Source organism: Jaculus jaculus, chromosome 18 (assembly GCF_020740685.1).
Source record: "Jaculus jaculus isolate mJacJac1 chromosome 18, mJacJac1.mat.Y.cur, whole genome shotgun sequence".
In the NCBI taxonomy this organism is placed as follows: Eukaryota; Metazoa; Chordata; class Mammalia; order Rodentia; family Dipodidae; genus Jaculus; species Jaculus jaculus.
The window spans coordinates 15,210,383-15,236,433 of NC_059119.1; the positions used below are offsets into that span (position 1 = coordinate 15,210,383).

A 26,051-nucleotide genomic window follows, 5' to 3' on the forward strand; every position below is an offset into this window, starting at 1 on the left:
CTAAATAATGGGTATGTTATTTTACTACACTTTCAGGTCAAGGGTTTCCTTTGTTTCTTGAAGAATAGCCAATAAAACTAAGGCTCAAGATCTGGAAACTAAAGAATTTTATTTGATCCAATGGAATAGTAGAAATCAACATTAGCGTATTTATTGAACAAGAATCTGTGATAAAGGGACAACTTTGGGGATTATACATCAGGAATGGAGGTGGTAACAGTGGGCAGAAAGCTGCCAGATGTTTTGGATCATTCTTAGTTGAAGCAGACTTTCATCTTAGAAGATTCTAGCTATTCCTGGAGACCATCGCTGTCCCCTAAAAAGCTGAAGTTGTGAAATGTGCAGGAGAAGCAGGAGAATCACAGGACCAATTTTTATATGTCAAAGCCCAGTACAGTCAGGGATCCACCAGGGTTTTAAGGCAGAACTGGCTTTTGGGGTATAGCCGTCTTGCTTGAGGAAACACTAAAATAGAAACATGTTCTTGCCTAATTTTCTAGACCTAAAGCAAAAGGTGACGATAAATTATGACGGGATGCTGTCTAGTGTTGCCAGGTGTATTTACCACTGCTCTTCCTTAGACTCGGGCCTGGGGCCAGGGCGGTGTCATCAGCGCAGCCGTCTCTGGCAGCAGGGCCTCACTTTGCTGTTCACCCTGTGTTCACGGATGCTGCTTTTCAGCTGCATTGTAGTTAATTATTTCTCAAGTCAGTTGATTGTAAAGGCAGGAAGAGCATCATCTTCCTAGGGTTCTTTAGCACCATGTAAGAAGTGAGCTCATAACTTGAATTTCCTTCAAGAAATGGGAACCCCTTCATGCAGAAAATAAGCATCTGTTCATTTGCTCTTAGGGTATGATTCCTTAGGAACTTTGAACAAGGGAATATTCTGGGATTAACTAGAACTCTATGTTTGAAAATCTTCTACTACTACTGGATCAGTATTGGTAGGCAGGCTTGAGATCTCTTCACCTAGTCTGTGTCCAGAGAGTGAAAACAGGAACAGCCAGCACAAGCTGCATTTAGGGAAGGACCACTCGGAAGTGCTCAGGCAACTAGCGCACCTTGTGTAGAAGAGAATCTGTTAAGTGTTCAGCCTGCCCTACTCTGAGAATGTTTGATCAACAATCAAGCTAAAAAACAAAAAAAGGCAAAAAACTCCTTTTGTTGCTTTCATTCCCCACCCCCCCACACCTAGGCAGGGTCTTGCTGTAGCCCAGGGTGACCTGGATTTCACTATGTAGTCTCAGGCTGTCCCCAAACTCAACAGTGATCCTCCTCCCTCTGCTGGGATTAGAGGCATGCTCCACCACACCCGGGATTACTTTCATCTTTTTATTGATAGTACAGTCAGAGCTAGAAAGGACTTACTAGATTCTATTATAAATAAATACAATAATTTAGCTATAAGGGGAATCTGCTGGGATGCTTTCGCAGTAATTACCAGAGGCAAGGGACTCTTGCCATACATTCTACTGGGATATGAGAGAAGACAGCACAGGCAGAAAGTGAGTCCAAGGACAGAGAGCTGTGATCGGGAATGCGCAGAAAGAGAAGTGTTATGATTGCTTTTCTGAAATAAAAACTCTAAAGAGCAAGGTATTAAAAACAGGAAAAGCAAGTGAACTAGACAACTAATCTTGGGCAAAGGGAATACAATACATGTTTGGTAACATTTCTCTTCTTTTTTCAAGGTAGAGTCTCACTCTAGCCCAGTGTGACCTGGAACTCACTCTGTAGTCCCAGGCTGGCCTTGAACTCCTACCTTTGCCTCCTTAGAGGGGTGTGCCACCACATACAGCTCGCATTTTGCATTTTGACTTTAGCTGCAAATCTGAGATTACTCACTCAAAAAGGTTTTATTAGAAGTTGTAAAAACTGACCTTTCATATTAGGTAAAAGATATGATGGATGCCCAAGGTTGCAAGCAAAGGTAAGAATGCTTCAGCTTAACAGTTGCACCAGTCACGAGCACTTGAACAACATGAATGAGATGGCTGCAGGAAATATGCTCAACATAAGGAAGTTATGTTGAGGTAAATGAAAGAGAATAATGGAGTTATAAGGAGAATAAAATTAGTGGCATAAGAAATAAGCAAATGGGAAGATGAAGCATGAAGTCGTAACCTTCAGCTTTCTTCTACTTCTGTGTTGATGAGGTGGAGTAATTGTGGACTTCTAAGCAAATGAGGGGAATGAAATGAATCAGCTATACAGAATGGCTTTCCAGGTAAGAAGATCAATATGGAATCATAAATCATTACTGAGGATTTTGTTTTTGCCTCAATACGACATTCTTCCATGTTCACAGGACAGCAGAGACGCTGACAGTACTTTCAGCAAGGAGTCTGTCATGATAGCCTCGGGGTGCACATAACATAAAAAGGAGCTCTCCCCAAAGTCAAGGCATACAGGCAAATTCAACCATTGAAGAAAACAAGGCATGAGCCTTCCGCTAAGTTTGAGTAGCACTGGACAAAGCTTTATAAAACAAAAGATGGCAAAGGTTTCACTCAAGTTTCTGTCATATTAATTTCCTTAAAATCACATACTTTTTTGGGGGGGAGGGTGATTTTGAGGTAGAGTCTCACGCTAGCTCAGGCTGACCTGGAATTCACTATGTAGTTTTAGGGTGGCCTCGAACTCACAGCAATCCTCCTACCTCTGCCTCCCGAGTGCTGGCATTAAAGACGTGCGCCCCCCCCCTTCCCCGCCCAGCTTTGAAAGCACATACATCTGTGCTTGTGATAATGTCCTAAAAGTAGATGTAGCATTCCCTTTGTTAAAGGATTTGCCCCTTTGATGCAAATGATCTTGACTGTGCTACCTAACAGCTGCATGATGGCACAAAACTGAGATTTTATATTTACTGCAGCAAGGTAAGGTCCTTGTAAATCAAAATCTGAGCTTTACATGAAAAATCTTATTTATAAAAATACTACACCAAGTACAGAGAGAATGAAGCAAAGAGCAGCAGTGCTCCTGGCTAGGGCCATGTGGAGGTGGCGTTGCTACAGTGCTTGCTTAATGGCACAAGTGGAAGCTGAGTAAGGCAAGCACTCTGAAGAGGCCGTTTTCTGTAAACTTCTTGGTGCCGGGCAGGGATTTCTTGTTAGGACAGACACCAATTAAAGATGGTTAAGATCAGAAGATGAGATACTCCGCTGCACCTGACACATTAAGATGATTATTCTTGCTTCTGGATGCGACTGGTTCACTTGTTTCAGGAGAGAGATTTTCACTGCAGCCTTCTGCCTTTATTGCTACCATGTGCAGCATTCAGCTGGTAGCCAGCCCCCTATGGAAAAACCATCTCCAAAATCTTCTGAAGTGAAAAGATACAAAATAAGCTAAGTCTTTAGAAAATCTCCTTAGCTTAAGCTCCTTAAGAGCCCTACAGCATTACTAAGCAACTTGGTTAGCAGTGTAGCTCGACAAGATGTTTGAACTGGAAATATTTACTCCCACCCACTTGGTACCTAATAGTAATAGACTGTAATGACACTTGGAAAACAAAATGATCTTGAGGAATTCTGGCTTCTTCTCATGTCCTCACTTGGAACTTTCCAGCTTTTGTGACATATTTGACTCCTTTAAATGGCTTATATTTCTCCCCATACATGTCCAGGCGGTTTACTTTTAAGCCTGTGCCAAAAAAAGGAAACAAATTCTTACTATTCCTGTAATAATACAGTAATTGTTTAGCAATGGGTATATAGTGTATCTGATGCCCATCAGTATCCCATCCATCATTTGGAAGCCATGTCTTCTGTCACTCGTACTTGGAGGGTATGGCTAATTCTACTTCCTGTAAACATGAATGACGGCCTCTCTGGTGCTTAAAATGAAGTGGGAGAGGGGGTGGTGTGGTGTGTGTGTGTGTGTGTGTGTTTGTGTGTGTGCGCGCACACATGCTCTCCCAAAACCTGATGCCTGGAAGGCAAACGAGCTGCTACTCTTTTGAGTGGAAATGTGTGTAGCTCTTCCAGATTCTAGCCCCAACTACCCTTAAACACACATCAAACTTATTTTTACCTGAAATAGCAAGCTGCTGGATCTTGAACTGTATATTGAGGCTTGGGTTCTCTTCAGGCTTGGGTGCTCCCGACTGTAAATTTACTAGTCCTTTAAGACTCGGGAGCTTTTGTGGGGCAATTTTTCCCACGTCCCATGTTAGTACCTTCAAGAGACAAAAATCAAAAGTGATCTGAACCACTTATTAAAGACAAATGCTCAAACACAAAGTTCAAAGACACCATAAACTTTTATACAGAAGGAAGCAGGGTGTCTTAGCAATAAGTTTATCACTAATTAGCTCTCTGATTCTGAATGAGGAGTGAGGGTGGAGAATTAACATCTGTGGAACATTTACTTTAGGATGTGCTTAGCATGACTCGTACTCTTCTTGGTGAAGTATATACCATCATCTGTTTACAAATTTAAAAAACTAAGGTTCAGAAGATGTCATGACTTAGAGTCACAGAGCTAATTAAGGAAGCTTTAGAATTTGAACTTAAGGTAACTGATTTCAAATATTCTTTCCATTATGCAACTTTCTCTGAGTGATGATTTTTCTATAAAATACGAAGATGATTGTGCTGGTGTTTTTTAAACTTTTAGCTGTGAGATCCTTTGTTCAAGAGAAACTGTCTATGTGGAAGCTCAGTAACAGATGAGAAGTGAGGCTGTTACGGGTACAGTTAGGGCAGGGAACCAAGGAATTCACCTGCCCATATTTACATAATTTCTAGGAATGTTCTTTGATTCCTTAGGGACTGGGTTAGACGATCTTTAAAACTTTATTCAAAAGTATGCCTTTTCATTTACCAGTGATTCTGCTACTGAAAATAATAATTCTACCCAGAAAAACAGAAATTAGAGAGGAAATGTGTCCCCCCCACACCCGAGGTAGGGTTTCCACTCTAGCTCAGGGTGACCTGGAATTCAATATATAGTTTCAGTGTGGGCGCGAACTTGTGAGGATCCTCCTACCTCTGCCTCCCAAGTGCTGGGATTAAAGGCGTATTCCACCATGCCTGGCTGTTTTTTGAAAACCCTCAGAGGCTACAGGCATATCTAAAAAGAGTGAGGAAGTACATTTCCCCAGTATCCTCTATAGATGAGTATGAAGTAACAGGTTTAAGTTAAAAATGAAGAAATAGCTCAAAATAATTTAATATCACCTTATATCCACAAGAATTTTACCCCTCTTATCTACTCAGTAGCAAATGTAGGATTCATTCTACAGCTAGCAACAAAAATATAGTACAGACAACTCCCTGGGTTTCATAGGAATTTCACTTTTAAACAACACACTAAGTCCTATCCCTGCGCCCCATCCACCAGGTAGATTGTAGAAATCCTCGCTCACTCTTGACTTTAAGTGGCTGTACCTTAGTTACTGGATCAAATGTATAGCTGCCTTGTGTTGGTGTCAGATTCATATTCAGCACAACTTTTGGCATGTGAACTGTCACTGTAATTCCTTCAATAGTTTTTCCCATGTTCTGCTTTGGTCCAATTGTTACATCAAATCTTCCACAAGAGCTGTTCTCCTTAAAGCTGATACTGTGCTTCACGTACACTGGAATCGCCACTAGACTACAGGAAAAAAGGAGAAAGATACAAAAACACATATAGAGGCTGTTAAATATATGGGATGATTCTAGGGATGGTGTGGGAACCCAGGTTCAGTGTCTTATTCTGCCCAAAACTCTTCCACAGGGCTCTATTACTCTAGAACTATAGATTCAGCACCCGCACAGGAGGATGTATGCTAGGAACTGTATGAATTCGTGGCAATAAATCAAGATAAATCTGGTTTAATTATAAACAACTGGAATAAATGACTTTAGTTAAGAAAAAAAATTAGGTGTGTGCCTTTAATTTTAGCATTCAGGAGATGGAGGTAGGAGGGTCATTATGAGTTCAAGGCCAGTCTGAGACTAATAAATTCCAGGTCCACCTGAGCTAAAGCAAGACCCTACCTTGGAAAACCAAAAAATAATTTAAAGGCCTAGAGAGATGGCTCACTGGTTAAGAACACTTCCCACACAAGCATGAAGGCCTGAGGGGGCCTGAAGCTGTGGGTTGATCTCCAGCACTCATATTAATATCTGGGCGTGGTCACACACATCTGTAATACCAGTCCTGAGGGGAGCAGACAACAGAACTGCTGGGGCTGGTGAACCACAAGCTCCAGAACCAATGAAAGACCAACTCCATTTTTAAGGGAAAAGAGGTGTTTGAGCAATGGAGTGGGGACACCCAATGTTGTTTCCTGGTCTCTGCAGGCATGTGCAGGGATGTTGCATCAGCACATACACATGCACAGACCACAGCACACACACACACACATTACCTCTACACACGCAGACACAATAATTTAAAGTTATATGTAACAAAATAGGGTCTACATGACAAATATAAGAAATAATTCCTGATTTGCAGTTTTACTTTACCTAAATGTTTTCTGATATTTTGAAGGAACAAGATATTTACAGCCTACAATGCAGAAGATTTCCTTCAAATCTAATGCAAGCTTTCTGTGGTACTGTATGTTTATTTGTAATCCCAGCAAATAGGAAGCTGATTCAGGAAGATTGGGCATTTGAAGCCAGTCTGGGCTACAAAGTGAGACCGTTTTGAAAACAAAACAAAACAAAACAAAAAAAGCTGGACATGGTGGCACATGCCTTTAATCCTAGCACTTGGGAGGCAGAGGTAGGAGGATCTCCATGAGTTCAAACTCACCCTGAGATACATAGTGAATTTCAGGTCAGCCTGGGCTAGAGTGAGACCCTACCTCAAACGCCTCCCCTGCTCCCCACCAACAAAAAAAGAAAGCAGAGAACAGTGACTTGAGACAAGTAATTCAGGGATTGCCTATCTTCTGTCAATCACAAAATGTACAGACCATGGTTAAATTAACATATCAGGTTCATGGTTTTGGTCAGATAATTAATGTCCACATGTTTACTTTTAGTTACAGACTTTATTCTTGTTACTACTTCTCTACCCTTAGAGATTCCAGGTACATTGTTTTTTTTGAAGCATATTCACTAGGCTTTTCCTGGTGAACCATATGTAAAGTAAGCAGTTATAAATTCAAGTACCAGATTATCAGAGTAAAACGGGGAAAGATGAATTCTATTCATCACATTAATATGTGATGACAGATTCTGGCCGATGCATCAACGTACTTTTGTGAGCTGACACGGTATGATATGAGTCGGAAATTTCCATCTGGTGGAATGAATGACAAAACCCTTTCAGATTCCCAACGCTTGAACCGGATGCAGGGGTGGAAACTGACATCATCTAGAAGCCTGGGGTTCTGTTAGGAAAACAAAGTTGTATTCATACAGTATGAGCATGACTACACTACTCACATATCATGAGGAATTAATATGATTCCTAAAAAATGCCATTGTCAAAAGTAACGTATGAATTTATTGTGACTACATCAGCATAACCTTATAATTTCATACACATCGACGCTTACAAATATGTTACATATATTATTTCAAATTCAGTAAATACTGGGGAGAAAAAGCAAGTAGCATTATCTCCATTCCATAGGTGAAAAAGCTTAAGGCTCAAAGAACTTAATGTCAAGAGAAATGGGGAGATAAAAGTCATTTTTCTTCTTCTCTTTAAAAATATTTTATTTTACACTGGGCATGGAGGCACGTGCTTTTAATCCCAGTACTTGGGAGACAGAGGTAGAAGGATCCATAAGTTCAAGGCCACCTTGAGACTACATAGTGAATTCCAGGTCAGCCTAAGCTAGAGTGAGACCCTACCTCGAAAAACAAATCAAACAAACAAAAAATATTATTTTTATGTATTTGAGAGCGAGAGAATGGGTGCACCAGGGCCTCCAGCCACTGCACATGAACTCCAGACGCATATGCCACCTTGTGCATCTGGGGGAATTGAACCTGGGTCCTTTGGTTTTGCAGGCAAACACCTTAACCACTAAGCCATCGCTCCAGCCCTTAAAAAAAAAAAATTATTTGAGAGAGTAAGCAAGAAAGAAGAGTCAGACAGAAAGAGTGAATATGGGCATGCTAGAGCTCCCTGCCACTGCAAACAAATTCCAGATGCATGTGCCACTTTGTGCATCTGGCTTTACATGGGTACTGGGGAATCAAACCTGGCCCTCAAGCTTTGCAAACAAGTGCTTTTAATTACTGAGCCATCTCCCCAGCTCTCTCTAAACTATTAGAAGTGTGTCATGCTGAGTCTAAGATGACAAAAGACACTAATTCCCTTTTATATAAGCAAAGCAAATATTCAGTAAAAATAACACTAGAAATTTTTAAATACCAGTGGCAATTTTAAGCCACTTTTAGCACACTTTCCATAAAGGCCATGCTCAACATGTAAGCTACTGTCTCGGGAAACTGCTAGGAATATTTCTGTGGTAATCTGCAATCTAGGATACATTTAAGTAGTACTTCATTTAGTATTTCTAATCTATAAGGCATGCAATAGGCTCCAGAATAGAACAGATCTTACCATGAAAGAGAGAGAAAGATCAGGCATCCCAGATAGCTTAATGCAAGCATCAATGACCCCCTGAATTTCTGCAAAGACTGTAGATCCTAAAGAAAGAAATAAAAAGAGTGATAATGTGCATGGAATCTTGACCTTTACTAGAGTTGTCACTGTATCTGGAGTAGCAGACACACTCCTTGGGTGTTAAGACTTAGTGAAGCTTTGCACTTAACAGGTCAGTGGACAGACAGGATCCATTACACCACATCAGACATCCTTTTCACTGAATGGTAGGCCTGTACCTAATTGGCCTAGAATACAATTCTAAGGAAAATCAAGCCTGTTTCCTTTATAGAGTCAATCTTGTATTACTACTTGAGTAGGAATTTAAAATATATTTCATAAGAATTTTAAAATGAGACAGGTTTCTTAGGAAATGGACTAAGCTACTGGATAACCTTTTTATTTTTTCTTTTTCAAGGTAGGGTATCACTCTAGCCCAGGCTTACATGGAATTCACTATGTAGTCTCAGACTGGCCTTGAACTCACAGCAGTCCTCCTAGCTCTGCCTCCCTGGAATTCTAAGATTAAAGCCACCACACCTGGCAACTACTGGATTACTTTTCAGAAATAGAAGCCATATCTAATATTCTGCATGATGGACTGTTGTAATGGAAGGAACCTCACTGAGGACAAAATGATGGCTGTAAAGCACAATCATACCATCGCCACATATCAACTAGCTGTGTGATGTTGAGCGGGTTACTTAATTCTTGTCTCAGTTTCTTTATGTGTAAAATGTGAAAGGAGATTTTTAAAAAAATAAACGTTTACTATTCTAATATTAAGTACTATTGTTTTCTCTGGCTAAAAATATAATCAGAAAGGGGCCTTTCCTTTAACCACGCACATAAAGTAGTAGTAAAGGTGTGAAGATGTGACAGTTATGAAATAATGCTTAGAATGAACTGTAAAAAGGAGAGGTATGGAGGGTAATGACTGGCCTAAAGTAAGGCATCCTTAATTCTGATTTGCAAATGTTTGGCATTTCTCAACCACTGCATATGATAATCATATGTAACGTATCTCTGAGCAAAATAAACAGATTTATAAACCAATAGAAAAATGAATGTTTCCCTGCTGAAACCACACTGCTAATGGATTTCAATTTTGTATTCAATGTGGGTCAGCTGAGTCTCCCCCACCCCCCGCCCAAGACCACATGTACACACTTACCTGACTTATCTATAATCGCATCAATTTCTTCAACTACATCAAAATAGGCTTCATTGTTTGTGTACTTTACTCCTGCTCGGCGCCATGGGATATTGGAGAGCTGCCCAGTGGGGAGTGTGTCCCCAACATTACTACTACCTAGAAATCGGAAGACCGAAAGCAAAGCTGATGTGTGAAATGGTCATCAGAAACACTATTGCCAAAAAAGAATACAGTTGGAGAGATGGCTTAGCAGTTAAGGCCTGCAAAGCCAGAGGATCCTGGTTCGACTCTCCAGGACCCACGTAAGACAGATGCACAAGGGGGCACAGACATCTAGAGTTTGTTTACAGCAGCTGGAGGCCCTGGCGTGGCCATTGTCTGTCTGTCTCTCTCTCTCTCTCTGTTTCTTTCTCCCTCCAAGATAAATAAATAAAAAATATATTAAAAAAAAAGAAGAAAATAATGCTTTAGCGCTGTTTCAGTGTTTGAATTTTTCTTCACGGAGGTTGTGGATGGTCTCTAGAATTGTTTGAGACATATTCCTTACCAACATGATCAAATTTCTAGAGGACAGAAATAGGCTATGAGTTCCTTTACCTATGTGACAAACCAAGATAAATGCATTTACTTAACTTTTGCTTCCTGTATGTTAGCAGTGACCTAAGCTAATTCTAGTGGCTTAATGACAGAATCTCCTCCTATAACCACTAATGAAAAAGGAGGCTGGCTGTTTCAAAACCTTCCGCCAAAAAATGTCACCACTGAGAAATCACAGTGAGAACTTGGCTAGTTGGTATTCTGAGGAATTGGACAAAAGTGAGTGCCAAGCTGGCCACAGAGGAGCAAGCAGGTGAAGAACACGCTTACTTAGCCACCCCACTTTACCACAGGCTTGCCACTAGGGCTGTAGCTATGAGTGTTACCTGGTATGAGCAAGGACCTGGGCTAGAGCTCCTGCACAACAAAAAGAAAATGCCAGTTTCTTAAGGTCAACACACACTTTTGGCAAAAATATGACCAACATTCAGTATCTGGCTAATTTCTGGGCAAACTGATACATCTATACTTATCCAAAACAGAAATTCTCAAACTGTAATGTAACACGTTGGTTTATATTTCCAATTCAAAGGTTGCCCCCAAAAAGTTTACAAAACTTAGCAATTAGGGCTGGAGAAATGGCTTAGTGGTTAAGACGCTTGCCTGCGAAGCCTAAGGACCCAGGTTCTATTCTCCTGGTACTCACGTAAGCCACATGCATGTGGTGGCACATGTATCGAGTTTGTTTGCAGTGCTGGAGGCTCTGGTGCAGCCATTCATGCTCTCTTTCTCTCACAAAAAAACAAAACAAAACAAAAACACCAGGCATGGTACACGCCTTTAATCCCAGCACTCAGGAGGTAGGAGGATCACTGAGCTCGAGGCCACCCTGAGACTACATAGTGAATTCCAGGTCAGCTTGAGCTAGAGTAAGACCCGACCTCAAAAAACAAAAAACAACAACAATAAAATTTAGCAATTAAAAAATAAAATCTTAAGCCAGGTGTGGTGGTACATGCCTTTAAATCCCAGCACTTGGGAGGCAGAGGTAGGAGGATTGTCATGAGTTCGAGGCCACCCTGAGACTACATAGTGAATTCCAGGTATTCCAGGTCAGCTCTAGCCTAGAGTGAGATCCTACCTGGAAAAACCAAACAATAAAAAATAAATAAAAATGCTGAAGTAGCACTTACCATTTTCTTCCATTTTGTTATATTTTGAAGGATTACACTTTAAGGAACAGTTGCAAAGCTGGGCACAGTGGCCCACACCTGGAATTCCAGCATTCGGGAGGCAGAGACAGGGGATCTGACAGAACAAATTCCAGGCCAGCCAGGTCTACAGAGCAAGAATTCTGTTTCAAACAGCAAATTAAAAAATATAGTTGCAGGTTGGAGAGATGGCTTAGCAACTAAGGCATTTGTCTGCAAAGCATAAGGATTCAGGTTCAATCCCCCAGTACCCTCACAAACCAGATGCACAAGGTGCATGTGTCTGGAGTTCGTGTGCAGTGGGTGGAAGCCCTGGCGTGCCCATTCTTTATCTGTCTCTTTCCCTCTCTCTCCCAAATAAATCAATAAATATTTCAAAAAAAAATTCCCAAAATACAGTTGCAAGACAGACACACATTCCTATAATCTCATTCAGGAGGCCAATTTGATGCCAGCCTAAGATATACAATGGGACCCTGACCTGAAACAAGAACCCAACCCAGTCCATGCATATAGTTGCAGGGCTTGGGATGCAGCTTAGTTGGCACAGTGCTAGCCTAGCATGGATGAAGCCCTGGGATTAATCCATGTAACAGGAGGCGAGGTCACCCATGCACACCTGTAATCCCAGTACTGGGTAAGTGAAGGCAGGAAGGTATGTTTTAGTATATAGGTAGCCCAGGCTGGCTTGGAACTTGAGATACTCCTACCTCAGCTTCCCAAATACTGGCACTGTAGGCATGTGTCTTCTTGGCCCTAACCTGTTATTTTCCAAAGAATATTTGAAAAACACGGCTTTAGTCATGTCTTCTTCCTATTTAAGTAAAAGCTTAAAAAACAAAACAAACAAAAAAAAAACCCCAACACCACCTTCCAGTGTTTCCCCACTTGTTTTATGATAAAAACTAAACAGGAACAAGGAGACATGGTGGACAATAAAATCAAGAAGCTAAGTATTGAGCCTAGCAGTCAAGCTGGACTTAAGTTTTCAGTTTTTCATTTCTTTGAGATGGGTGTCTTGCTATGTTGCCTAAGTGGATCTTGAGCTCCTGAACTCAAGCAACCCTCCTGCGTAGCTGGGCTACAGGCATATGACTTCATGCTCAGCTCAACTTCACTGGTGCTTAAAAATATTCTAGTTATTTATGAGACAGAGATAAATAGACACACATACACACACACACACACACACACACACACACACACACACACACACACAGAGACAGAGAGAGAGAGAGAGAGAGAGAGGGAAAGAATGGGTGTGCCAGGGCCTCCAGCCACTGCAAATGAACTCCAGATGTCTGCACCACCTTGTACAGCTAGCTGGCTTATGTGGGTACTGGGGATTTGATCCTGGGTCTTAGGCTTTGTAGTCAAGTATCTTAACCACTAAGCTATTTCTCCAGCCCCTAACTTTACTTTTAGTTTGCTGCTCAGTGTTCAATGAAAAAACCCAGCTCTTTGGGCTGGAGAGATGGCTTAGCAGTTAAGTGCTTGCCTGTGAAGACTAAGGACCCCGGTTCGAGGCTCGATTCTCCAAGACCCACGTCAGCCAGATGCACAAGGGGGCTCACGTGTCTGGAGTTCATTTGCAGTGGCTGGAAGCCCTGGCGTGCCCATTCTCACTTTCTCTCTCTATCTGCCTCTTTCTCTCTCTGGCACTCTCAAATAAATAAATAAAAATGAACAAAAAAAATTAAAAAAGAAAAAACCCAGCTCTGCTCTCAGTCTTTCATTTCAAGTGTATTCTTCTCATCAAATTCCAGCTTTGAGGAGTGCTCTGTATATACATGCAGATGTGCACCCTGGGCGCCGGTGTGGGGAGGCAGGAGAATATTGAGTGTCCTTCTTTTTCTCTTCTGCTTTATTTCCTTAAGACTAGTCTCTCACTGAACCTGGCTGACCAGTAAGTCCTAGTGATTCTTCCATCTCCAGCCCCTCAGCACTGGGGTTATAGGCATTCACAACCTTTTACATGGGGGATGGGAAACCAATTCAAGTCATGTGCAGCAAGTACTCTTACTGACTGAACCATCTCTCCAGCCCCTGCCCCCTTTTGGTTTTGAGATGGAGTCTAGCTGGGTATGGTAGCACACGCCATTAATCCCATCACTCAGGAGGCAGAGGTGGGAGGATTGCCATGAGTTTGAGGCCACCCTGAGACTACATAGTGAATTCCAGGTCAGCTTGGGCTACAGCGAGATCCTACCTTGAAAAAAAAAAGAGATGGAGTCTCAAGTAGCCCTGGCTGTTCTATTCACTTGGTTGTATAGCTAAGGATACCCTTGAACTAGCTACCACGCCCAGGCCAGCTATTTTTCTTTTTGTAAAAATTTTTATTTATTTATTGAGAGAGAGAGAGAGAACAGGCATGCCTGGGCCTCAAGCATTTGCAAGTGAACTCTAGATGCATGCCCCAGGCACTGAGGCCCTTTGGCATTGCACACAAGTGCTTTAACCAGTAAGCCATCTCTCTAGACCTGTAAGCATTTTTCTTAATGTTCACACCCGTATATTGATACTACTCTCATTTTTGGTTAGAGAAGCTTCATTTTTCAGATGGTGGTGACCACTGGGATGACCCAAAAGGCACCATAATGCTGAGAAGTGACAGGAGTATTCAGCACTGAAACATCTCTATCACATTTTCCAAGGCTCAGGGCCCATTGCGGAAGAGGTGGCAGAAAGAACGTAAAAGCCAAAGGATGGGTAGGACTGTTTTCAATGTAATCGTTCAGACACAAATTGGCCTCAATATCCATGACCTTCACAAGACACTCATAATAGGAGTAAGAGATCATGAAAGAAGATATTTATGTATAACTATGAATAACTATGATTTTGTTTCTAGTTAAATTTTCAGTATCATACCGTATTGTCTATTAAGCATGGGATTACTTTAATAAATGTTATTTAAGAAGCTAGAGTGATGGCTTAGCATTTAAGGCACTTGCCTGTGAAGCTTAAGGATCCGGGTTCGATTCCCTAGTACCCATGTAAACCATATGCACGAGATGGCGTATGTGTCTGGAGTTTGTCTGCAGTGGCAATAGGCCCTGGCACATTTCATTCTCTATCTGCCCTTTTGCTCTAATAAACCGGGTGTGGTGGTACACACCTTTAATCCCAGCACTCAGGGGGGCAGAGGTAGGAGGATCACCGTGAGTTCGAGGCCAGCCTGAGACTACAGAGTGAATTCCAGGTCAGCCTGGACTAGAGTAAGACCCTACTTTGAAAAACCAAAATAAATAAAATATTTAAAACTTGTTATGTAAGTATTTTTTTTTCCCTTAGTGCAATTTTTTTCTTCAATGTCAGCTTTAGGAGCATTGATATCAAAGGCATTGATTGCATCTGCCTTTGATATTTCTGTAACAGCTCTCATAAAGGATGATTAAAGAGCTATTGAACGATTTGCTTATGTCTCTCCCCCACTTCAGGTGAGTGCGCTGAGAGGACTTTATAATGTACACAGTATAGCTGAGCTGGCATGTAACTTTTCATAGAATCTTCCTCTGGAGACTGGGTGTACTTAATTTGTAGTTGTGCCGCAGAATTAAATTCAATTAGAAACTTGCAAGAGAAGCATAGTGCATGAGTTCTTACAAATGGACTAATTTTCTACTTCTGGTGTTTATTTATTTTTTTCCAGTACTGGGGAGTGAGTCTAGTACTAGGCAAATATTCTACCACTGAATTGTCCCCTAGCCCTAAAAATCCTTTGTACTTTAAGACTCAGTGTCTTTCAGTGAAAGAAAAGACATCTATTTTAATGTTATTGGTAACCTTAATTCTGCCAAATAACCTGTCAGATCATAAGAAAAAAACGAACTGTTCATAAAGCTTTAATGGTTCAGTTCCTACTATAGTTTCATCTTTCGTACCTGTAATGGAATTGACGACAGAACGTAGAATTGTTGGTGGCTTGATCAGTTCTTTCAAAATGTTAGACTCAGTAGCCAGTGGAAATCCATTGTCTAACATCTCTTCCAAGAGCTCATAAACTATGACGACATTATCCTTAATGGCAGCCTCTGAACATTCACCAAAGTAGTCCTAACAAAATATTAATAACATTGAATGAACATCAGAACACATGAAGAAATGCAACGTAAATATAAATAGCTTTTTTTTTCAGAAGGATAAACTTACAGTAGCACATTGTTTAAAATGCTCCAAATATGTAAAACAGACAGGAGAAATTCTCTAAAGTCTTACAAACATTCTTCTTCAATATTTTCATATTGCATTCCTATTATATAAGCTATAACTTCATTGGCCCTGATTAACCCATCCCTAATACAAATAGTTGAATTTTAAACCATTTGACATATTCATCAAGAAAGAGAAAATAAACATAGAAGAGTTCATAACCAAAAAAAAAAAAAAAAGAAAAAAAAAATTGGAGATCATCCAGAGACCTCTAGTGGTGAAAACTACTGTTTACTGATAATATAACTTATAATACATACAAAAAAACAATGAAAAGGCTGGAGAGCAGTTACACTGCTTGCCTGTGAGGCCTAAGGAAGCTTGTTCAAATCTCCAGGTCCCATGTAGCCAGATGTAACAATGACACAAGCGTGCAAGGTCACACATACACATGTGTCTGGAGTTCATGGACAGTGGCTGAAAGGCCCTGGTACACCTATTCTTTCTCTCCCCAAATAAAAAATAATGAAAAGCAATGAACATAATGATTTTGTTTACAGACAGACAGTACACATTAAAACCCGAGTAATTAACAGATACGATTATGTGTCCTGCCTTCCACTAACTTGGGGATTTAAGTTAGAATGGCTTGCTGGCTAACCAACCTGGAAAGTGTCAGCAACTCGATGCAGGAACTCAATGACAAAGAGAGGGGGCACTTCGGTCTGTATGACAGACACAAAGAAGAGTTTATCCCGGTAGATGCTGATGAGGTAGTGGTGGGGCGTGGAAATGACGGGGGGTACATTTTCAACATCGGCAGCTTTCTCCTGAGCTTCGAAGAAGTAATCACAGACAGACTGGCTTACAACACTCTTCCAGTGCTTCTCTAGAAATATGTCACCGGAACAGTTGATGAGAAATAGACTGTGGATCATTTTCTGCGGGGAGAAAAAGGGTTTACATCTATAGTACAATAAAAAAACGGAACCAGGGCTGGAGAGATGGCTTAGTGGTTAAGCGCTTGCCTGTGAAGCCTAAGGACCCCGGTTCGAGGCTCGGTTGCCCAGGACCCACGTTAGCCAGATGCACAAGGGGCGCACGCGTCTGGAGTTCGTTTGCAGTGGCTGGAGGCCCTAGCACGCCCATTCTCTCTCTCTCATTCTCTCTCTCTCTCTCTCTGCCTCCTTCTCTCTATGCCTGTCACTCTCAAATAAATAAATAAAAATAAACAAAATAATAAAACAAAAATAACAAAACAACAACAAAAACAACCCTTGCATTACCCTGAGATGAAAACCAGTAAAAGGAAATACAAGTAACTGCAGACCGGTTATCATTTACACAGAACACAGATTCAAAAATCCTTAAACTGGGTGTGGTGGCGCATGCCTTTAACCCCAGCACTTGGGAGGCAGAGGTAGGAAGATGGCTGTGAGTTCGAGGGCACCCTGAGATTATGTAGTGAATTCCAGGTCAGCCTGGGCTAGAGTGAGACCCTACCGCGGGGTGGGGGGGGGAAGTGAGGATAGGAATTTATCTCAGTGGTAGAGCACTTGAGTTATTAGGGCTCAAGTGGGAGGACTGGCATTGGCTGTGGCTCCTCTCAGCTTCCTGGCTGCTGGAGTGGAATAGCTCATCATGCCCTCCCTGCCACATGGGCTAAAATCTCCGAAAAGTCTTTGATGTTGCCTAAAAGACATTTCCCTGCTTCTACCAGATGGAGCAACAAGAAAGGAAATAATGAATCTATAGTTTCCCTCTATGCCAGCCCGTAATGAGGCTCACCTGGATGAACTTACTCATCCTCCAAACTGGATACATACTAGAGATCACAGCCATTTAGAGGGGCAGTTCTTCTGGCTCCAGAAAGACATTAAAGCCAACTACAGTTTTATTTTATTTTATTTATTTATTTTTTTGGTTTTCCGAGGTAGGGTTTCAATCTAGCCCGGCTGACCTGGAATTCACTATGGAGACTCAGGGTGGCCTCGAACTCACGGCAATCCTCTTACTTCTACCTCCTGAGTGCTGGGATTAAAGGCGTGCGCCACCATGCCCGGCTTTCGCCAACTACAATTTTGAGGAGGCATTTTCCTCAAACACTGAGCACTATGGAACTCAAAATTCCTAAATAATTGGGGTGCTTTAATAAAAATTACCAAAAGAAGAGCAACTTATGTAGATACTAGGGATTTTTTTTCTTTTGGTTTTTCGAGGTAGGGTCTCACTCTAGCTCAGGCTGACCTGGAATTCACTATGTAGTTTAGGGTGGCCTCAAACTCACAGTGCCTCCTACCTCTTGAGTGCTGGGATTAAAGGGTGGGCCACCACACCTGGATATTTTTCTTTTTTAGGAAATTTCTTTTAAAAAATATTTTATTGGGCTGGAGAGATGGCTTAGCTGTTAAGGCGCTTGCCTGAGAAGAGCAAGGACTCATGTTTAACTTTCCAGGTTCCACATAAGCCAGATACATGGTGACATAAGCATGTAATGTCACACATGTGTGCAAGGGGGCGCATGTGTCTGGAGTTTGATTGTAGTGGCTGGAGGCACTAGTGTGAAAATTCTTTCTTTCACATAAAAAAAAAGGTCAGTCTGTTGGGCTTGCCTCAAAAAATTGAAAAAAAATCTATTCATTTATTTATTGCGGGGGAGAGGTAGAGAGGGAGGGGAGGGAGGGAGGGAGAGAGGGAGAATGAGAATGAATATATTGGTATGTCAGGGCTTCTAGCCACTGCAAACGAACTCCAGACGCATGTGCCACCTTGGGCATCTGGCTTACGTGGGTAGTAGGGAATTGAACTTGAGACCTCAGGCTTTGCAGGCAAGCATCTTAACCATTTAGCCATCTCTCCAGCCTTCTTTTCTTTTTTAAGTAGGGTCTACTCTAGTCCAGGCCTACCTGGAACTCATAGTGATTAAAGACATGTACCACCACGCCCAGCACAACTTCCTAACTTTTGTTGGTAGACTCTTCAGTTTTATTTCTAATTTTCATTTATTTATTTGACAGGGAGAGAGGGGGGGGGAAGAAGGAAGAGAGAGAATTAGTGCACCTGGCTTTCCATGGGTACTGGGCAATTGAACGCAGGCTGGCAGGCTTTACCACTGAGCCATCTCCTTAGCCTGATTTTTCACTTGTAAATGAATAAGAATGAATATACTGTGACAAAACTTGAAGCTAAACCGGGTATGGTGGCACATGCCTTTAATCTCAGCACTTGGGAAGCAGAGATAGAAGGATCACTATGAGCTCGAGGTCACCCTGAGATTACATAGTGAATTTCAGGTCAGCCTGAGCTGGAGGGAAAAATAACAAGAAAAAAAAAAAAAAAAAAAAAAGCAAAGAACTTGAAGCTAAAATTTTATAAGCTCTCCAGCCCAATGCTATGCTATTATAATAAAATCTGCATCTCACTGGGTGTAGTGGCGCACACCTTTAATCCCAGCAATCAGGAGGCAGAGGTAGGAGGTCACCCTGAGATGACATAGTGAATTTCAGGTCAGCCTGGGCTAGAGTGAGATCAAACAACAAAAAAAATCTGCATCTGAAATATTCAATGTGGTCCCAGGTTGGACATGGTGGTGCACATTTATAATCCCAGGAGGGAGGTTAAGGCAGGAGGAGGGTGAGTGGAAAGACAGCCTAGGCTATATAGTGAGTTCAAGGCTAGCCAGGATCACAAAGGGGGGGTTGTCTCAAACAGTAAAATTAAAAATAAAACTCAGGGCAGGGAATAAGGCTCAGCAGTTAAAGGTGTTTGCTTGCAAAACCTGCTGACCTGGGTTCATTTCTGCAGTACCTATGTAAAGCTGAATGAACAAAGTATACATGCATCTGGAGTTTGTCTGGAATGGCAAGATGCCCTGGCACACTCATCTTTTCTCTCAAAAGTAAAAAGTATTTTAGGGCTAGAGAGATGGCTTAGTCTGCAAAGCCAAAGGACCCAGGTTTGATTCCCCAGTACCCATGTAAATCCAGATGCATAAGGTAGCACATGTGTCTGGAGTTCATTTGCAGTGGTTAGAGGCCCTGGCACTCTAGTATTAAACCCAAAACAATTAAAAAAAATAAGTGGTCTGAGATTTGAGCACCTCAGATAGCCAGGGTGTGGAATATGGCATCATTTGCAAAAACAAACCTTTTGGGTCCACTCAGCATTTTATTCCTTACGGTGGCACACACCTGTAATCTCAGCACTTGAGAGGCAGAAGCAGGAAGAACAGGAGTTCAAGGTAATCCTCAACTAACTAGCAAGTTTGGGGCTAGACTACCTGTATCAGACTGTCTGAAAAACCAAGGTGGAGGGGGGAAGGGCTGGAGAGATGGCTCGGTGGTTAAGACTAGGTTTGATTCCCCAGTACTCACATAAAGCACAAAGTGGCGCAAGTATCTGGAGTGCCTTTGCAGCGGCTGGAGGCCCTGGTGCACCCATTGTGTCTGTCTCTCTCTGCTTGCAAATATATAAAGTATATATTTTGAAGTTTTAATTTTAATTTTTTTGTTTTGTTTTGAGGGAGGGTCTCACTATATCCCAGGCTGATCTGGAACTCACTCTGTAGTGTACCTATCTCTGACTCCTGAGTGCTGGGATTAAAGGCACATGCCACCTAACCTGGCTTTTAATCATTTTTTTTTTTTTTTTAGGACAGTCACATGATGTAGTCCAGGATGGCTTAGAACTTGCAATCCTCCTGCCCCAGCCTATCAAGTGCTGGGATCATAGGCCTGTGGTATCTTGCCTGACTACTTAAAAAAAAAATTAAATATTCATACGTGGTTAGTGGTACCACAAATAGTGTAGTGAATGTGATGTTTTGGTTTATTATTTAAGAGGAAGAATTGAAGGATAATTTCCCTGTAAAAGCCAAAACATTCTAGTTTTTATTTTATTTTAATTTATTTATTTGAAAGAGAGAATGAGGCAGAGAAATGGAGAGAATGGGCATGCCAGGGCATCTAGCCACTGCAAACAAACTCCAGACACATGAGCCACCTTGTGCATCTGGCTTACATGAGTCCTGGGGAATTGAACCTGGGTCCTTTGGCTTTGCAGGCGAGTGCCTTAAATGCTAAGCCATCTCTCTAGCCCCAACATTCTAGTTTTTATGCTGAGAAAATATTAAGTATATTTAAGAGGTGACACAGGTTATTTCAAACCATTCCCTCTCTGCAAGTATGGTTCATATGTATATAAGGCACTACAATACCACAGTATACCCTATAGAGGTACTTAGTTTTGAAGCAAGGGACCGCAGTTTCTTTATTTTAAAGCCAGATTTATATTCATCCTCTTAAGCGGGTAAAAAGTTCTTTCCAGGAAAGTTTCCACCAAAGTGGTTTTTACTGGCAGCAGTTCAGGTTTCAGAGGAATACAGTAAGTTAAAGCAGGCAGGGGACTTACTGCTGTTATCCTCGTGCTGCGATGAAAGCACTTGCAGTGCTCAACAGTGATTAGCTTTAAACCCTATCTTAATCTTCTGTAGTACGAAAAGAGACCTTAGTTCTTCTTTTTAAAATGTTACTTATTTATTTGAGAGAGAAATAGGCAGAGACACAGAGAAAGACAGAGAAAGAGCAAGAGAGAATGGATAGGCCAGGGCCTCTAGCCACTGCAGATGAACTCCAGATGCATGTGCCCCCTTGTGCAGCTGGCTTATGCGTGTCCTTAGGCTTCACAGGCAAGCTCCTTAACTGCTAATCCATCTCTCTTGCCTGAGACCTTAATTTTTCTATCCATATTATAACCAACTGCATCATGCATGTAACAAGTAACACCACATGCAACAGTAGAAATTAGGCTCTTACTTTTTCCCTCCCTCCTTCCCTTCTCTCTCTTTCTTTTGAGGTAGGGTCTTACTCTATTCCAGGAGGGCCTCAAACTCAGAGCAATCCTCATATTTATGCCTCCTGATTAAAGGCGTGCACCACCGTGTCAGGATTAGCTTGTTTCTTGAACTACCTGGGAAGAAGGAGTGAGGGAGTGATGGGCTGCTTAGACGTAACAGAGAGAAGAAAGAGAAAATGGGAACGCCCACTCTGCAAATGAACACCAGATACACGGACCACTTTGTGCATCTGGCTTTATGTTGGTACTGGGGAATTAAACCCTGGTCCCTTAGGCTTTGCAAGCAAGCTCCTTTAACAGTGCCGGGATTAAAGGCATGTGTCATCACACCCGGGAAGTTTATTTTTTGGTTTGTGTATTGTGTATGTGTGGGTGTATGAGGTTGGGTGTTTTATTGCTCTCGACCTTATTTATTGAACCAGTTTCCCCGAACCCAGAACTCAATGGTTGAGCTAGGTTAGCGTCCCTGTTTAGGAATTTCCTGTCTCCAATGTCCCAGAGCTGAGATTACAGGCACAAGACCACCGCATTGCGCATTTTACGCGGGTTTTGGGGATTCAAACTCAGGGCTTCATAGTGGCACCGCAAGCTCCTTACCCACAGAGCCACCTCCCCATTCCCAACAAATGCTTCCTATCCCATTATGTTAAACTTCACTGTTTCAGGTCTCATCTTTAGAAAGTTTCTTCTGGCGCGCGCACACACACGCGCGCACACACACACACACACACACACACACACACTTTCTGCCTATATGCACCTAAAGTACTGTTTCAAATGTTAAGTCCCAAACTCCACACACAGAAAACAATTCCTTCTCCTCTTTTTCTGTGACAGCTCCCTAATTTTATACCAACTTCAACTTCTCAACCATGCAAGTCTGGGGGGGCTTCCGGTTCCCACAAATCCACGTCTAAGCAGCCCATCACTCCCTCACTCCTTCTTCCCATACAACCGAAGGCACTTGCTTAGTTTGGTCTCATCACCTCTCTTCAGAAGAACCGCGACACCCTCCTCACTGTGCTCCAACCCCCGGGCTCTCCCAATCATCTCATCATCCACGCTCTGATTGGACATTCTCTCCACCGGTCCATCCGGTGTTTTTGGTCCTCCAAGCCCCGGGGGCCTGGGATTCAAGTTATCCGTACTCCAGTTCGGTGTGGATGAGTCAGTGTCATGTCAGTGTCAGTGATCGGCGCGGGGTCCTCTCTCTGGACCCAAGCAGAGAAAGCCGCCAGGACCCCGCACTTTGGAGTGCCCAGCACATTGCCTGACTCGACCTTTCGTCACGGACGGACACACCCCAGTAAGTAAAGATCGGACGATGTGGAAACATTTGGATGGCAGGTGCACTAACGCCTTCCGGCCCAGATGATCTAGAAATCCCGGAAAGCCAAGGAGCTGAGGGTAGGTGTGGTCCGCACCCCACTAGGCAGCAGAGACGCTTCCGGAACCCCAGCTATCCAGAAGACTCCCCAATTGTTGATGTTGGGTTTTTGTTGTTGCTGCTGTGTTTTTGGTTTTGTTTTTTTAATTTTTGAGCTTGTCCCCAGTCCCGCCACACTCCCCGCCCCTCACAACTCACCCCGACACCAGGGCCAGTCAGTGATTCGGCGCCGGGTCCTCTCTCCACACCGAAGCTGGGGGAAGCGGAGGAAGCCGCGAGGACCCCTGCACTTTGGGGTGCCCGACGGATTGCCTGACTCGAAGCTGTCAGAATGGCCAACCAGGTCCTCAGTGTGAGCGAGATTAAACGAGCGGAAAGACTTCCGAGGAGAGGAAAGATGTCCCTTGTGGTTGGAGAGCTAAGTCTACATACATCACCCGGGATCTGGGAAAAAAAAAAATACCCCCCGTGAAAAAAAAGATTAAAAATAAAAAACTAGGGAGAGTTGCACTACCAGAACGCAGGCACTCACCCGCCGCCTAAACTCCGTCGCGGGGTCCCTTTTACAGCAGGGTAAACGAGGTGGTGAAGGGGGCGGGGCGTCTGCTGGAAAGCCCGAAGGCTAGAGCCAATGGTTGCGGGCCAGGCTCATCGAGAGGGCGGAGCCCTGGAGGGGGCGTGGCTTAGGCGAAAGAAGGCGGCGACGCGGGATTGGAGGCGTGGCCATCGAGCCGAAGGGGCGGGGCGCGCGGTAGAGCCGCTCTAGGTGGGGAGCGCGAAGATGGCAGCGGCTGAGGAGGAGCCCAAGCCCAAGAAGCTGAAGGTGGAGGCGCCGGCACCGCTGAGGTGAGCGTGGCGGAGCTGGGGGTGGGGGACGGAATAGGGTGACGGCGGGCACTCTCAGCACCCCAGCACCCACGTGGGGCTGCGCAAGCCCGGACGATCGGTGGGGGTGGTGGTTGATGTTCTGCCAACCCGTGGGACCTGCGGCTCGCCGGGGTTGCCCGCCCGCGTGGCTGTGACTTCCCCAGACGCCCTCTCTCTGTTTGGCCCTGCTCAGGTACAGCTTGGGGCGCTGGCAAAGCCTTGGACCAATCAGAACAGCCGGTCGGGGACGGGAGCCCCCCCCCCTCCCCCCGGCCCCGAGCCTGCTCCTGGCGCCACGTGCAAGTTCGCCCGGGCTGGCTTTGGCGCGACCGTACTGGACCGGTCCCGAGTTGCATCGGTGCGCTGCCTGCCGCCTTCTCTTTCCTCGGGGGTGAGGGAGGGCGGGTAACGGGAGAGAGGCCAGCGCCTGCGGGGACCCCTGGGGGGGGGTGCAAAAAATAGACATTCTTGGGGATTTTTTCCGAAAGGTGTCGGGGAACGGCGCCTTGACCTGTTTCCGTCACCTTTCTGAAACACATCACCTTTGGAAACCTTCCACTGGGACCCAGGTCCCGCCTATGAGGCTTTGCTGTGGTGGCATTTGGCTGAATGGATAGGAAAGTTTTTTGTTTTTCTTGTCCTTTTCCTTTGCACACTTGGCCGCAGCAGAGATCATACTGCACCTAACACCTGCTTCAGAAAGTGATGGGGCAACTTTTACTTAGAAAAAAAGTTTTGAAAGCCCGGGGAGGTAGCGCACGCCTTTAATCTTAGCCCTTGCGAGGCAGAGGTAGGAGGATCGCTGTGAGTTCGAGACCAGCCCGGGACTACACAGTGTGTTCCAGGTCAGCTTGAGCTAGAGTGAGACCCTTACCTCGAAAACCCGGGGAAAAAAAAGTCGTTTGTTAATAGCATTTCTTTCTCATCAGTCTGAAGTGCATGTGTCAAGCTCAATCTTTGATGACTTTGAAATGTTAATTGGAAGGCAGTGATTTTTTTTTCTATCCAAAAATAGACACAGCAAACTGACAAAATTATGAGCATACTGATGGTACAAGACAAGTCCCATTTTCCCCCCAGCATATGCTACCTCTCTGCCTTCAAAATAAATAATGATTTATTCATTTATTCACAATACTTAGGGACCTAGTGGTTTGTTTTTGCTGCTTTGAATGATGGATGACCGAGTCCCTCCCAGTCCTTTTAACATAAACTTACTGCTTTAAGATGGTTACTGTGCCAGCCTCATGACAAGAACATAATGTTTTTAAAAAAAATTATTAAGCATTAAGAAAATAAAACTTTCAAACTATATGTACAATAAAACAACAATGCACCTTTCCCCTATTATTCTACTGAAATACACTCTTTGCATTTTTCTTTTAATAAAAATATTATATATAAAATGCTGAACCATTTTCACAGTGCTTTATTGTCTTTTAAGCTTACAGTCTCCACAGCTCTATGACGTAAAGGAGGCAAGAGTTACTCATTTTATAGATGAGCTCAAATCAAACATTTGAGGAACAGAAATATGAGCTCAGGGCATCTGGATGAGTTTATTATTGACTCTATTGTACCTGTGCAACTACCGAGAACAGGCATGTATTTGCTCATGTACCCTTAAAATAAATAATAAAGGAGTCAGCCTGGTTGTCCATACCTTTAATCCTAGCACTCTGGAGGCTGAGGTAGGAGGATTGCAATGAGTTTGAGGCCAGCATGGGCTTCAAAGTGAATTCCAGGTCAGCCTGGGCAGAGTGAGACCTTGTGTCAAAAACAAACAAAAATGATCAGCAGTAATGTTAAATATATAAAACTGTATAAACCAGGTATTTTCTGCATTCTACATATTTTAACTTAATTCCCTAACAATATATAAATTATATATACATAACAAGTATATAAAAATATATAACAAGCATATAAATAAAGTATTATTATAATTACCTTTATTTTACCAATAAGGAAACAGTTCCACATCTGTCATGTCTATTCAAAACTTGTAAAATGGGCTGGAGGGGTGGCTTAGCAGTTAAGGCATTTGCCTACAAAGCCAAAGGACCCAGGTTCAATTCCCCAGGATCCACATTAGCCAGATACACAAGGTGGCACATGTGTCTGGAGTTCATTTGCAGTGGCTGGAGGCTCTGGTGCACCCATTCTTTCTCTCTTTGTCAAATAATAATAATAATAATAATAAAACCTTGTCAAATAGCTTAGATAACTAAAATTCACTTTATACAATGTGCCATCTGCAGACATGAAGTTAAAAGACTAGATGTTTTTAATACTGGTATACATCTCTTTAATTTTATGCAGAG

At 42.9% G+C, this 26,051-nt stretch overlaps 2 protein-coding genes across 3 annotated transcripts in view; one reads left to right on the plus strand and one right to left on the minus strand.

Annotated features, from left to right (window-relative positions):
• Nucleotides 1-90: 90 nt before the first annotated feature.
• Nucleotides 91-23,297, minus strand: Ap3m1 (adaptor related protein complex 3 subunit mu 1). 2 transcript variants are annotated; one of them, XM_004657948.3, is made up of 9 exons: nucleotides 23,059-23,297; nucleotides 16,286-16,561; nucleotides 15,353-15,524; nucleotides 9,739-9,876; nucleotides 8,523-8,608; nucleotides 7,202-7,335; nucleotides 5,393-5,600; nucleotides 4,035-4,179; nucleotides 91-3,644 (listed from the first exon to the last, which is right to left on the minus strand). In XM_004657948.3, the coding sequence occupies exons 2-9, from the start codon at nucleotides 16,556-16,558 to the stop codon at nucleotides 3,544-3,546; spliced, it is 1,257 nt and encodes a 418-aa protein (XP_004658005.1). In that variant the 5' UTR covers nucleotides 16,559-16,561; nucleotides 23,059-23,297; the 3' UTR covers nucleotides 91-3,543. The 2 variants fall into 2 exon arrangements, with proteins under 2 accessions (XP_004658005.1, XP_044993774.1); XM_045137839.1 differs by lacking the exon at nucleotides 23,059-23,297 and adding an exon at nucleotides 22,460-22,614.
• Nucleotides 23,298-23,614: 317 nt separating this feature from the next.
• Nucleotides 23,615-26,051, plus strand: part of Adk (adenosine kinase) — a 486,906-nt gene continuing 484,469 nt past the window's right edge. Inside the window, exon 1 of the mRNA XM_004657950.3 lies at nucleotides 23,615-23,706. Coding sequence (XP_004658007.1) covers nucleotides 23,642-23,706 — 65 coding nt within the window. The 5' untranslated portion in view covers nucleotides 23,615-23,641. The remainder of the gene's footprint in view (nucleotides 23,707-26,051) is intronic.

What these genes read in the sequence shown, in the direction of transcription:
- Ap3m1 (XM_004657948.3), bottom strand. Translation starts at nt 16,558, where the DNA reads ATGATCCACAGTCTATTTCTCATCAACTGTTCCGGTGACATATTTCTA. An exon ending in CATTTGATCCAGTAACTAAG is followed by an intron (nt 4,180 to 5,392) that starts GTACAGCCACTT and finishes TGTCTCTTGAAG; the next exon opens with GTACTAACATGGGACGTGGG. An exon ending in CCAGCAGCTTGCTATTTCAG is followed by an intron (nt 3,645 to 4,034) that starts GTAAAAATAAGT and finishes TTTTTGGCACAG; the next exon opens with GCTTAAAAGTAAACCGCCTG.